Source organism: Babylonia areolata, chromosome 25 (genome assembly GCF_041734735.1).
Source record: "Babylonia areolata isolate BAREFJ2019XMU chromosome 25, ASM4173473v1, whole genome shotgun sequence".
NCBI lineage: Eukaryota > Metazoa > Mollusca > Gastropoda > Neogastropoda > Buccinidae > Babylonia > Babylonia areolata.
Window position 1 is genome coordinate 34,419,953 of NC_134900.1, and position 14,768 is coordinate 34,434,720.

The 14,768-nt window shown below is 41.3% G+C and overlaps 1 protein-coding gene across 1 annotated transcript; it reads right to left on the reverse strand.

The window, feature by feature from the left end:
• Nucleotides 1–985: 985 nt before the first annotated feature.
• LOC143299643 (methyltransferase-like protein 27) lies at nucleotides 986–11,154 on the reverse strand. Its single transcript, XM_076612948.1, has 6 exons — nucleotides 11,019–11,154; nucleotides 8,993–9,158; nucleotides 8,148–8,276; nucleotides 7,516–7,651; nucleotides 6,051–6,143; nucleotides 986–5,181 (listed from the first exon to the last, which is right to left on the reverse strand). The coding sequence occupies exons 2-6, from the start codon at nucleotides 9,143–9,145 to the stop codon at nucleotides 4,997–4,999; spliced, it is 696 nt and encodes a 231-aa protein (XP_076469063.1). The 5' UTR covers nucleotides 9,146–9,158; nucleotides 11,019–11,154; the 3' UTR covers nucleotides 986–4,996.
• Nucleotides 11,155–14,768: the final 3,614 nt, after the last annotated feature.

Genomic DNA, 14,768 nt, shown 5'->3' on the forward strand with positions numbered 1-14,768 from the left:
CCTAGTTTCCAGTTCGCAAAGACACCCACTAACATAATATAACACTAATATAATGTATGATGATTAATGCTTATTGCATTGTATTGTATTGTATTATTCTTTTTTGTTACAACAGATTTCTCTGTGTGAAATTCGGGCTGCTCTCCCCAGGGAGAGCGCGTCGCTACTCTGAGAGCGCCACCCATTTTTTTGTATTTTTTTCTGCATGCATTTTTGTGTGTGTTAATTTTTTTTTTTCCAATCGAAGTAAATTTTTCTACAGAATTTTGCCAGAGACAATACATTTGTTGCCGTGGGTTCTTTTATGTGCACTAAGAGCATGCTGCACACAGGACCTCGGTTTATCGTCTCATCCGAATGACTAGCGTCTAGACCACCACTCAAGGTCTAGAGGAGAGGGAGAAAATACTGGTGACTGAGCCGTGATTCGAACCAGTGCCCTCAGATTCTCTCGCTTCCTAGGCGGACGCGTTACAGCTAGGCCATCCACCCACTATATTGTTGTGTGTTGTACAGGTAAATATGTTCCAAATATCTTATTTGGGAACATCATACAATCAGTTTCTGCTCTGGTTATAAATTGTTTGACAATAGATACGACCAAAAGCCATTTTTCATTTAAAACAACAACAACAAAACAACACACACACACACACACACACACACACACACACACACACACACACACACACACACACGAACATACACACACACAAACATACACACCCACGCACGCACGTACACACAGACACACACAGACACACAGACACAGACACACACACACACACACACACACACACACACACACACACACACACACACACATACACAATACAAAACAAAACACACACACACACACACACACACACACACACACACACACATACACACACACACACACAAAACAAAACAAAACACACACACACACACACACACACACACACACACACACACACACACACACACACACAAGTGTGAACTTCAGAACAGTCGACGAAAAGTTTTATTCATGTGGATCTAACTGAATGAAAAGGTCCATCATAAAGTAGAGATGCATTTCATGTATCACGCTAAATATTATATTCTTATCAAAAGATGTTCCATACATTACAGATGCATTTCATGTATCACGCTAAATATTATATTCTTATCAAAAGATGTTCCATACATTACAGATGCATTTCATGTATCACGCTAAATATTGTAATCTTATCAAAAGATGTTCCATAACATTACAGATGCATTTCATGTATCACGCTAAATATTATCATCTCTATCAAAAGATGTTCCATACATTACAGATGCATTTCATGTATCACGCTAAATATTATAATCTCTATCAAAAGATGTTCCATACATTACAGATGCATTCCATGTATCACGCTAAATATTATAATCTCTATCAAAAGATGTTCCATGCATTACAGATGCATTTCATGTATCACGCTAAATATTATAATCTTATCAAAAGATGTTCCATACATTATAGATGCATTTCATGTATCACGCTAAATATTACAATCTTATCAAAAGATGTTCCATACATTACAGATGCATTTCATGTATCACGCTAAATATTATAATCTTATCAAAAGATGTTCCATACATTACAGATGCATTTCATGTATCACGCTAAATATTATAATCTTATCAAAAGATGTTCCATACATTACAGATGCATTTCATGTATCACGCTCAATATTATAATCTCTATCAAAAGATGTTCCATGCATTACAGATGCATTTCATGCATCACGCTAAATATTATAATCTTATCAAAAGATGTTCCATACATTATAGATGCATTTCATGTATCACGCTAAATATTACAATCTTATCAAAAGATGTTCCATACATTACAGATGCATTTCATGTATCACGCTAAATATTATAATCTTATCAAAAGATGTTCCATACATTACAGATGCATTTCATGTATCACGCTAAATATCATAATCTTATCAAAAGATGTTCCATACATTACAGATGCATTTCATGTATCACGCTCAATATTATAATCTTTATCAAAAGATGTTCCATACATTACAGATGCATTTCATGTATCACGCTAAATATTATAATCTTATCAAAAGATGTTCCATACATTATAGATGCATTTCATGTATCACGCTAAATATTACAATCTTATCAAAAGATGTTCCATACATTACAGATGCATTTCATGTATCACGCTAAATATTATAATCTAATCAAAAGATGTTCCATACATCACAGATTCATTTCATGTATCACGCTAAATATTACAATCTTATCAAAAGATGTTCCATACATTTCAGATGCATTTCATGTATCACGCTAAATATTATAATCTCTATCAAAAGATGTTCCATGCATTACAGATGCATTTCATGTATCACGCTAAATATTGTAATCTTATCAAAAGATGTTCCATTTATTACAGATGCATTTCATGTATCACACTGAATACTATTTATCAGCAGAACTTCCTCCCATTACATATGTATTTCATATATCATTCTAAATAATATCTATCAGCAGATCTTTCATTCATTACAGATGTATTTCATGCATCACTCTAAACATCATTTATCAATAGATTTTCAGAACCTTACAGTTGTATTCAATAGATCACTCTAAATATCACTTATCAACAGGCCTTCCTTGTATTTTATACACTACTCTAAATATCATTTATCAACTGATCTTTCATACATTACAGATGGTATATCATGTATGACTCTACACATCAATTATGCAACGATCTGCTACATTGCTCTGAATATACGATAAATATACAAGCACACGGATACCATGGTTACTGAAACTGCACTTGCAGGTATGTACGACCGAATTCTCTTCAGAGCAGTACACAACGATTAGTGGTGTTCTCTCCTTTGAAAGTATTTTTTCTTGACCATAAAAAATAGGTACAAAACAGAAGAATACATGGCACGAATAAACTGGCGATAGAATGATTTTCAGACAACGTCCATACCATATTACCCTATGTTCTTGGGGTGTATTTTGTTGTTGTTGTTGTTGTTTTCTTTCTTTCTTTCTTTTTCTTTTTCTTTTTTTTTTTTTTTTTCATCTTTGATACCTGACGAATATAATATGCTGAAATGAAATGTGGTTTAATAATAATAATCAAAGTAATATCCTTCACATCCCGACTGATTCTAACTCCCATTAAGAATGAACCTGTAGCCTATATGTCAATCCATTACATTGTGGTCACGTCGCACTCATGTCTAAAATTTCTGTCTAACTGGATGTTTAATAAAACAAATATCTTACCCCCCCCCCCCCTCCATACATTTACGTACTCGTAGCCTTACACACACACACACACACACACACACACACACAAACATGTGTGTGTATGTGTGTGTGTGTGTGTGTGTGTGTGTGTGTGTGTCTGTGTGTGTGTGTGTGTGTGTGTGTGTGTGTGTGCGTGTGTGTGCTTGCTTGCGTGCGTGTGGGTGTGTGCGCGCGCGTGTGTGTGTGCGTGTGTGCGCGCGCGCGTGCGTGCGTGTGTGCGTGCGTGTATGTGTGTGTGTGTGTGTGTGTGTGTGTGTGTGTCTGTTTGTGTGTGTGTGTGTGTGTGTGTGTACAGGCTTCACAATAAAGTTAAGAACGACTTCATAAAACCAGGTATATTATGTTTTATCGTAACATGTTTAAAAACTTCGAGAAACGACATGAATTATAAAAAGGTGCATTCGGTTCATCACTGGCCTCTCATTGAATTCACGAACGCCTGTTTTAGCTACGTGTGCACAATGAACAGCTTGGGTGGAAGGGGGGGCGGGGGTGGGGGGGGGGGGGGGTGAGAGTGCGGGGAAGGGGGATAAAAAAAGAGAGAGAAAAAAACGGGTTTGAAAACAATTGATATTTCAGTAAAAACTTGAAAGTTATTTATTAACAGCTGTGGTTTTTCATTGTAAAAAATAAAATAAGATAACATAAAATAAAATGAAAATAAGAAAAAAAAAGTGTACGTGCAAGTAAGCATCTCTGGTTATGAGTAGTGATCATTCCATTGGCTGTATCCACTGCTGTTTGCTGCCGAAAATTCACCATTAATTTCATCAGTCATGCCGCAAAGAAGAAAACTGTACAAGTTCCCTTAGAACTCTTTCGCCACCTGTGGGCTACTTTAGTTTAACTAGACAGAGCACCGCCATTGGCGATTATAGTCAACATCAAGAGGGGTCATGTGAAAAGGACCGTTTTTCACACTGTAACAAACAAAGCTTGACAGCTGTACCCGGTTTCCAGGGAAACGAAACAATGATTAACCTTCCCCCCTACTGACACAGCTTGAAGTGAACAAGCCCACTGTGATGTTTTCATGTGTGCTGAGAGCTTTGAGTTTTAAGTTATTTGACACTGGGTGGGGGTGGGGGGGGGGGGTGATTTTCACACAGAAACTTAATGGTGAAAGATTAACTTTGAGTGAACCTCGCATTGAAGTCTTTTAATAGGTACGTTTTGTAAAATAAATAAATAAATAAATAAAATAATGATGATAAAGAGAAGTAAAATAGGATTTAAAAAAAATCCCAAATCAGGCCAGTGGATATGATATTGTATACCCAGATGATTAACCCTTTCACCGCCAAGTTCGCATTTATGCACAGGCGTGGTAGAGGACCCATGTCACTGAAAGGTGACCATTCATTGGTCTGTTATCATTGAACCTACTGCTCTTAATGTTCGGTGGTAGGACAGGCCATATTTTCTATACACCGCAGAGGGAATCCCCAGCTGTTCTTAGCCACTGTCTTTTCTGTGTTTATACCACGAGGGAATTTTGTACTCTAAATTGACTGGCGGTGAAAGGGTTAAAAACAACTTGGCAAGGTATGGCGGTTTGTTTTCCGTTAAAAACACAACAACAACAACAACAAACAAACAAAAACAAAAAACAAACAAACAAACAAACCGGGCGCTGTTCAAAAGTTAGAACATGCCCTGTCAGGAGTAGGAAGGACCACCAAGTCACCAAGGCCTACGACTTGTAGAAGATGAAGACCACACCAGTGTGCTGGTGAAAGTAGTTGGGCAAAGGGGTCCTTGAGGACAGGCGCCACAGTCCCTCCTTCTCCATGTCGCCCATCTCCTTCTCCAGCCGGTCCTTGTACTCCGCCACCTCCCACAGGAACGCCTCGCGCATTACGATCACCACCGTGCCACCTGTTGGTGAAGACCCCAGCGCATTGGTGTACATAGCTATAGGTGTAATCTGCACCCTTCAGCACCGGTTGTTGTTTTTTTTTGTTTTGTTTTTTGTTTTTTGTTTTTTTGGGGTTTTTTTTTTTACATTTGGCTAGAATTCCAATCAGCTTATGTATGCAATAGTTCAGTTAAGTTTTCCAATGATTTAAGGAGGGTGTACAGACCCACTTTCGTCGGAACTTCTTCGGGACTCCCCGGTTTTGTTTTTGTTTTTGTTTTTTGCGAGAATCATGTGTGCATGCGCGTCCCCATTCTTTTTTTTTTTTTCTCCTGGTAACCGAAAGGCTAAAATTCCGTCGTGGAAATTGCTGTTCTGACGAAAGGATTTTGAACATTTTCGGTGACTGTTTTTGACAAGTTTTACAAGATCAATTTGGTTTTATGATTACACCCATTATTTGCTAAAGTGTTCAAAGTTTACTTTGAGCATGTTTCTTGTCACAAACCTGTCATTGCGTATTCGAACTGATCTATTTATAAACTATGCGGAAAAATTGTCCGAACAAAAGCAGGGCAAACTCAGCAGAAGCCAGTTTCGATGTCGTTGTATGACCTACTTCTCGCTCTGCGAGCGACGAAAAGACCGTCACGAAAGCGGGCCGCACACCCTGCCTAATCAGACGAATAATGCTTCAAGCTGTCCACATGACTGTGTTGATACATTTTACAACTGTCGAGAAGAAAGTAACAAGTGATGACGTCTAAATGATTAAATGAGTGCCTATCATTGTCTATCACATGTTGAAAATGTTGAAGTGGAATATTGTCCCTGTAAACGTTTCAATCGTTTCCGTTTTGTATGTTGTTAGGGAGGAACGTATACCCACCTGGCTTGACCACGCGTACCATCGAGCGTAATCCTGACGTAGGGATGTGACCTTCACACATGCCTCCTGCTATCACTGCGCAGTCGTACGTGTCTGCAAGCATGCAAGCACACACACACACACAAGCACGCACGCACGCACGCACGCACACACACACACACAAACACACACACACACACACACACACACACACACACACACACACACAAGCATACACAGACACACACACACACACACACACACACACACGCACGCACGCACGCACGCAAACACGCACGCACGCACGCACACACACACACACACACACACACACACACACACACACACACACACACACACGAGAGGGAGGAAGAAGTTTCAGTTTCAATATCAAGGAAGAAGATGACGAAAATGAAGTAGAAGAAGAACGACAACGGCAACAACAACAACAACAACGACAACAACAACGACAACAACAGCAACAACAACAACAACAACGACGACAACAGCAAAACAAACAGCAACAACAACAACGACGACGACAACAACAGCAACAACGACAACAACAATAACCACAACAACAACAACAACGACAACAACAGCACCAACAATAACAACAACGACGACGACAAAAACGACAACAACAACAACAACGACGACAACAACACCACCAAGAACAACGACGACGACAACAACAACAACGACGACGACGTCGACGACGACAACAACAAGAACGACAACAACAGCAACAACGACGACGACAACAACGACGACAACAACAACAACGACAACAACAGCAACAACAACAACAACAAATCAACAGTGGAGAAGGAGGAGGGGAAGGAGGAGGAAAGTCACCACTTTAAGCCTTCCACTCAAAGTTTAAAATAAAAACAATAATTAAAAAAACCTTCCATAGTTTAAAACCTTCCAATCTGATTTAAAATGTCCACTTCTTTCAAGAAGTCCATCAGCGCCCACGGACGGAGGGACATCACGAAACAAGGTCTTCAAAGAAACCGCTGTGTAATGTCCGTGTCTAACGCCATGCAGATCCCAACAGTCAAGGAGCACGTGTTTCACAGTGAGAGGCGGTGGTGTGTCCATCGAGATCGATGATGACCATCGTTGTCATCCAGCTGGGGGATGGGGGGAGGGTGGTGGTGGGGTGGGGGGGAGGATGCTCATGAATCTATCTGTGAATGCGCAGATGGCTGAATAGTCCAATCTGCGCACGAAATGTTCGCTGACAGTTGGGGCAGACAAAGACAGGCATACCATTGTCAGGGAACTTGTTTGCCCGTGACTTTCTGACCTGCCTCTTCTGAACAGCTGCAGCAGTCCTGTTGGCCTCATGGTGAGAGGCTCATCACAGGGAATACATCGAGGGGCCTCTTCCCCCTTCACCAAGTAAGAATGGGGCAGGAGGGAGGGAGGGAGAGGAGGGAGAGGAGGGTTGTGGAGGAGGGTGATTGTCCAGACTGACCAGGGTCCATGGGCAGGGGCGTGGAGTCCAGGTAACAGCAATACAGCTTCTCGTAGACCTTCTTCTGCTCGGCCTCGTCCAGCATCTTCTGGCTGGGGTCCAGGCCCTCCATCCTTCTGAAGCCCTGCTTCTGTAGCTGTGGACAGTGAGAGAGAGAGAGAGAGAGAGAGAGAGAGAGAGAGAGGGGTGAGAGGAGGAAGGAGAGAGAGAGGGGGGGGGGGGAGAGAGACATACACACGTATGTATATATATATATATATAGAGAGAGAGAGAGAGAGAGAGAATCAGTGTATTTGCAGGGAGCAAATGAGAGAGAGAGAGAAAGGGAGAGAGAGAGAGAATTAATCAGTTAAGCATGTTTACTGGGGGGCAAATGAGAGAGAGAGAATTAATTAGTTAAGTAAGTTATTTACTGGGGGCAAATTAGAGAGAGAGAGAGAGAGAGAAAGAGAGAGATGGAGAGAAAAAGAATGAATGAATGAATGAATTTTATTTACTGATGGTAACTGACTGACTGACTGAATAAATATATATATAAATTAATTGATTAAATTAATTTTTGACGACGGCGATGATGACAATAACGATGACGATGACGATGACAATGACGACGAAGAGGACGATGAACTGACCTTTTCCGCTACGATGCCAGTGCCACAGGCAACGTCGAGGACGAAGACTTTCTCCCTGTCAGTGGGGTACAGTTTGACCACTGCCTCGTGGGCAGCTAGGGCCCCGCGGTACTTCTCGTCGTTCATGTCCTGGGTTCAAACACACACAAACACGCGCGCGCGCACACACACACACACACACGTGCACACACACATACACACGCAAGCGCGCACACACACACAGACGCACACGCACGCACGCACACACATACACGAACACACATGTATGCATAGCCCCCACATGCCCCCCCCCCCCCACCCCCCCCCCACCCCCGCCACCCACCCTCTCACCCCATACACACACATATACAGAAATACATACCCACAGAAAGACACACACAGACACGGACACGCGGGCGCGCACGCACGCACGCACACACACGAATAGATAGATAGATACACATAGATAGATACATAGATTCGTGTGTGTATGTGTGTGATTGTGTGTCTAATAAATAAAATAATAATAATGGTATTTATATAGCGCTGGATCTTGTGCAGAGACAAATCAAAGCGCTTTCGCACCAGTCATTCACACATTCTGTGTCTGTGTATGTATGTATGTATGTATGTATATATATATATATATATATATATATATATATATATATATGTGTGTGTGTGTGTGTGTGTGTGTGTGTGTGTGTGTGTGTGTGTGTTTGTTGTCAGATTTTCGTTTTTTTGTTTGTTTGTTTGTTTGTTTTCCTTCCAACCTTTCGTTTTTCTGACACCCTTTCATTAGGGACAATACCTTATATAAATGAATAAACCATTCATCCATCCATCCAACCATCCAGCCAGCCTACCGCATCATACTGGGAGGCCCAGTCTTGGTAGACACCGGTGGAGGCCTCGCGAGAGATTCCGCGTTCTGCTGCCTTGAACACTGTGCCACCCTCGTAAACGAAAACACCGCTCTTCGAGGCGTTAGAGTTATCCCCCTTCTTCCTGTCGGCCATCTTGGTTGTTGATCTGAAGAGAAAATAAATATGTGGATTGGTAGGTTTTGGGATTTCTTTTTGTGTGTGTGTGTGGGGGGGGGGGGGGGGGGGGGGGGGAAGGAGGGGGGTGGTTTTGTGTGCGTGTGTGTGTGTGTGTGTGTGTGTGTACACTTTTATTTTCTTTGCTGGTGTGGGCATTTGCCCCTTCTGAGGAATGGTAGGTGTTTTTTGTTGTTTGCTTTATTATTATTTTTTTTTAATTATTATTTTTTTGCATACATTTTCATTTTTCTTTACTTTATATTTTCTATCTACCCTTCTTGTCGGCAATCTGGTTTACGTGAAGAGAACATGCAAGGATCAGTTACGTTTGTGAACAGCTTGATTTCATTTCTATATATCATCATAAATATGTCTTGTCTGTCAAGTTATCTTTCTCTTGCTGTCTGTCTGTCTGTCTGTCTGTCTGTCTATCCACCTGTCTGTCCATAGATACGACGGTCTTCGTTTTTGCCCCAGGACCTTCGGATTTCAGATGATGAAGAGAAGACGACTTTCTATTGTATTGTATTGTATTGTATTGTATTGCATTGCATTGTATTGTATTGTATTGTGTTGCATTGTGTTGCATTGTGTTGTATTGTTCTGTGTTGTGCTGTGTTGCGGTGTGGTGTGGTGTGGTGTGGTGTGGTGTGGTGTGGTATGGTGTGGTGTGGTGTGGTGTGGTGTGGTATGGTGTGGTGCTTTGTTTTGTTGCGTTGCTTTGCATTGCATTGCGTTACTTTTTGTCACAACCGATTTTTCTATGTCATATTCGAGATGAATTCCTCGGGGAGAGCGCGTCGCCAAAGTACAGCGCTACCCAAAACTTTTTCGAAATTATTTTGTTCTGTCCGCAAGCGTATTCCTGTTTATATCAGATTTGATTTTTCCCAGGACTATTCAAGTCCTTTATTGCTTTTTTTCACGCGCGTTGAGTGCATGCTGTACACGGGACCTTGGTTTATCGTCTAATCATAAAAGACTAGCACCCAGACCACCACTCAATGTATAGTGGAGGGGGGCTTATTAAAAAAAAAATCTCGGTCTGTACATGAGTCTCGAAGACGTGGACAATCGCTTCTTAGTCGGGTATGTAACCACTACACCACCCTTCCACATCAGACTTCCTTCTTCTTCTTCTTCTTCTTCGTTCGTGGGCTGCAACTCCCACGTTCACTCGTGTATGTACGCGAGCGGGCTTTAACGTGTATGACCGTTTTTGTTTGTTTGTTTGTTACCCCGCCATGGAGGCAGCCATACTCCGTTTTCGGGGGCGGGGGGGGGTACATGCTGGGTATGTTCTTGTTACCATAACCCACCGAACGCTGACATGGATTACGGGATCTTTAACGCTGCGTATTTGATCTTCTGCTTGCGTTTAGCAGGTCTATGCATATGTTGACCTGGGAGATCAGAAAAATCTCCACCCTTTACCCACCAGGTGCCGTTACCGAGATTCGAACCCGGGACCCTCAGATTGAAAGTCCAACGCTGTAACCACTCGGCCATTGCGCCCGCCAGACTTCCGAACTCAGGGTCTCAGCCTCGAATCTCAGTAAGCGCTCAGCGGGTGACGTTTAAAAAAAAAAAAAAGTACCATACACAAAGGAACCCCTGGAAAAAATATTTAGAAGTTAGCAAAACAAAGACACTTGCAAGCTGATATATATATATCGCGATGCATTGTGACGACGCCTTCTCCAAGTGGAGAGCAGCTAGGATTTCAACAGAGGAATCTTTCTTGACAAAGAGTCCTTTAACATTTGTTGCTGTTGCTGTTGTCAAGTCTGTATATCTATAGAAAAAAAATACAACAACAAGGGAACAAAGACTGAAAAGTGACACTGACCGAACGCTGTGTAGTTGACTGAAGGCCCTGGTAGGTGGGTGGGTCGGTGGGTGGAGCGACTGACTCAGGGAGATAAGCGGTGTGTGGCTTGAGAAGTTGTCGCACTTACTCCCTCAGCCTCATTGCGGATCATGGGACCCCAACCGTGCGTTTTATTCGATTTTCGTCGGTCCTGAAGGGCACGATCCCATTCGGAAAGTACGTGCTTCGGTTGAAGTTGTTTCTTAAAACGATGAATATTCATGTCAGTGGGACGAGACCAGACAAGTATTTAAAAAAAAAAAAAAAAAAAAAAAAAAAAGCATTGACTGCCCCCCCCCCCCCCCCCCCCCCCCCCCCCCGAAATAAAAGGAACGATGCAAATTGGATATTGAAGAAAAAAAACAACAGCATGAACAAGCCATGCGCGAAAGAATGTAAAAATTTCCGAAGAATATTATGGACCTTTTCTAGCTGACAAAAGCATTACTTATTGCTCTCTACATTATCTGTGAAATCGGTTCGTAGTTTCATTGCATAACTAGATTTCTACTTCAGGTAACTAGTTTGTTATTGATTTTAAAATACAACGATACATCACGTGTTCTTCATTCTCAATCACTCCATATTAGCTATATAGTTTATCCTGATTACTGCTTAAAAAAAAATTTAAAAAAATAAAAACAGCTTCTTTGAAAGACAATGGCCAAAAGCCTAATTTTACAATCCAACCTATGTTAAAAACAACAAAACCTTTCACTCTCAAAAATGAATTTGAATGTTCCACGTAAACTGTGGATAATCATTCTGGACTACATAGTTTAGCCCATTATTTGATGGTAAATGTCTATCAGAAGTTGTTTAAACCAAGAAATGAAAGATTTTTCATGACCATCCCTTTGTTGCTACCATACGTATCCAAACCCTAGGCCAAAGAAGAGGTCAACCACTTACACGCAAGAGACCAAACATTTTTTTTATTTTATTAAATCATTTTTGCCTAGAGTAATTAGCTGGTTGAAGAAACTGCCCATTGTCCGTTGTTAATACTCTTAGCCAGTAATCCTTATGTGGGAACCGATCCAAAGAACCCTCACTTCCTAGGCGGGCATATTACCCACTAAGCCACCGGCCCACAAATGTCTACCGTCGCGTGCACGCAAATCATAGTTTCAGTTTTTTCAAGGAGGCGTCACAGCGTTCGGACAAATCCATATACGCTACACCACAACTGCCAGGCAGATGCCTGACCAGCAGCGTAACCCATGCGCTAAGTCATGCCTTGAGTGCATGCTTATAATCATGATTATTTATGTACTTATCTGAATGGGTTTTTCTGCATCTTTTTTTTTTCTTTTCAGAAGGCAACATTCCTGTTGCTTGCCATGGGTCCTTTTTCAGTGCGCCAAGTGCGTGCTGCACACGGAACCTCGGTTTATCGACTCATCCGAATGACCAGACGCTCAGTTTTGATTTTTCCAGGCTAAAGTGGGAGAGCGGGAATCGAACCCACACCCTCACGGACACTATTGGCAGGTGAGCGTCTAAACCATTCTGCCACCTAACTCTTCAGGCAATCATAACTTAATCTAGTTACACTCCTTATTGGGCAATGAACGGGCATATCAGATATCTGTTTCATACCGCACATGGCAAAGTAGTTCTCTTTGTTTCTTTTCGTTTTCTTGTGTGTGTGTGTGTGTGTGTGTGTGTGTGTGTGTGTGTGTGTGTGTGTGTGTGTGTGTGTGTGTTGTTTGTTGTTGTTTTTTTGACTGGCCTTGCCTTGCCTTGTCTTGCCCTGGCCTTGCCTTGCCTTGCCTTGCCCTTGCATTGCCTTGCCTTGCCCTGCCCTTGCCTTGCCTTGCCCTGCCCTACCCTTGCCTTGCCTTGCCCTGCCCTTGCCTTGCCTTGCCTTGCCTTGCCTTGCCTTGCATTGCATTGCATTGCCTTGCCTTGCCCTGCCCTGCCCTTGCCTTGCCTTGCCTTGCCTTGCCTTGCCTTGCCCTGCCCTGCCCTGCCCTTACATTGCATTGCCTTGCCTTGCATTGCATTGCATTGCATTACCTTAAGTTTGACCTTTCTTGCGGTAAAATTTCCTTCCCTTGTCTTGAATTGCTTTCCCTTGCGCCGGTGAAGTTCCATTGTCACCGTAACTAACCCAGCTGGCCCCATTCAGTAGGGCTTCCTGAACGAATCCCTTTCCAATGCCTGTTTACCGGGAATACCCAAACAATTCGCTCTGCGCTTACGGGCGATGGCTTGAAATTACAATTAACATCGCTGCCAAATTAAACTTGAAGTTTAACGGCACGCGCGCGCGCTTTTGTGTGTGTGTTGTGTTGTGCCGGTGTGTGTGTGTGTGTGTGTGTGTGTGTGTGTGTGTGTGTGTGTGTGGTCCTCTCTCTTGAATTTCATTGTCCAGTGTCGTGCATATCGCATGTAAGTTTCTTTTTAGCAATTAAACGTCAGTTTTTACAGTATACAGCTCAGCTGTGCATGTTTTTACATGGAATATTTGGTTAATAATAATAATAATAATAATGATAATATTAATAATAATATGATGATGATGATATTAATATGATGATGATGATGATATTAGTAATAATGATAATAACAATGATATGATGATGATAATAATGATAATAATAATAAGAAGAAGAAACTACAACAATGTTATTATTTTTTAAGTATTACTACTACTACTACTACTACTACTACTACTACTACTATCATCATCATCATCATCTGTAGTAGCAGTAGTAGTAGTGATATTATTATCAGAATTGTTAGTACTTTCATTATCCTTATTATCTATGATTATTATTATTACTACTACTATTATCATCATCATCATCATCTGTAGTAGCAGCAGTAGTAGTAGTGATATTATTATCAGAATTGTTAGTACTTTTATTATCCTTATTTATCTATTTATCATATTATATCATAATTTATCATATTTCTATTTCGCGGCAAATGATTTCACAGGATTTTTGTAGTCACTGAACCATAGCAAAACGAATCAGTCTGAAAGACATTTCGTCTCAGTTTCCTAGAATATGTGAGTGCGCCTGAAAATGTCACAATACAACAGAATAAGGCTTGAAAATAGTACTTTTTCCTTAAATCGTTCCTTTAGCTGTTTTCGATAACTCTGAACGTACGTGATCAGATTTATCGTTCCTTGGGTTGTTGATTTCACTTTCGCCAGCAGACGTTGCAAAATGGTGGGGACTTTGCAGAACAAGAAAGGCAAGTTCTTTCGTTTAATTCGGGGTACTTTTAACAAACATCATGCTTATAATTCCATGTGATTCGTGCTTTCCACTGCATTGATAAATATGGTCAAAATTTTCGGGAAAATGTAACGCAGCAATTAAAAACAAGGAACACAAGTTTCGTCCGCAGAAATGCCGGCTCGTTTCTGCAGTGTGTAATTTGGATATTGTGTCACAATAAGCATACAATATTTGACTGGCTGTACGTTTAACACACTGCGAAAAACAAAATTCCCCAAAGTGTCGATTGATGTAATAGGCTGACAAAACAAAACACAAAAACACGGTATGAATGATTGTGTGTACTGTTGGATCATATCGTAACTCGCAATTAAACGTAACAACAGGATATGATCATGAAGTGCAGATCGTATTTAACATAACAACTGTAAACACAAAACACGCTATGGATGATTGTGTTTATTGTTGGATCAAAGCGTAACACGCAATTAAACGTAACGACAGGATGTAATAATAAAGTGTGGATCAT

What these genes read in the sequence shown, in the direction of transcription:
- LOC143299643 (XM_076612948.1), bottom strand. Translation starts at nt 9,145, where the DNA reads ATGGCCGACAGGAAGAAGGGGGATAACTCTAACGCCTCGAAGAGCGGT. An exon ending in CTGGCATCGTAGCGGAAAAG is followed by an intron (nt 7,652 to 8,147) that starts GTCAGTTCATCG and finishes CACTGTCCACAG; the next exon opens with CTACAGAAGCAGGGCTTCAG. An exon ending in GCCCCTGCCCATGGACCCTG is followed by an intron (nt 6,144 to 7,515) that starts GTCAGTCTGGAC and finishes GCATGCTTGCAG; the next exon opens with ACACGTACGACTGCGCAGTG.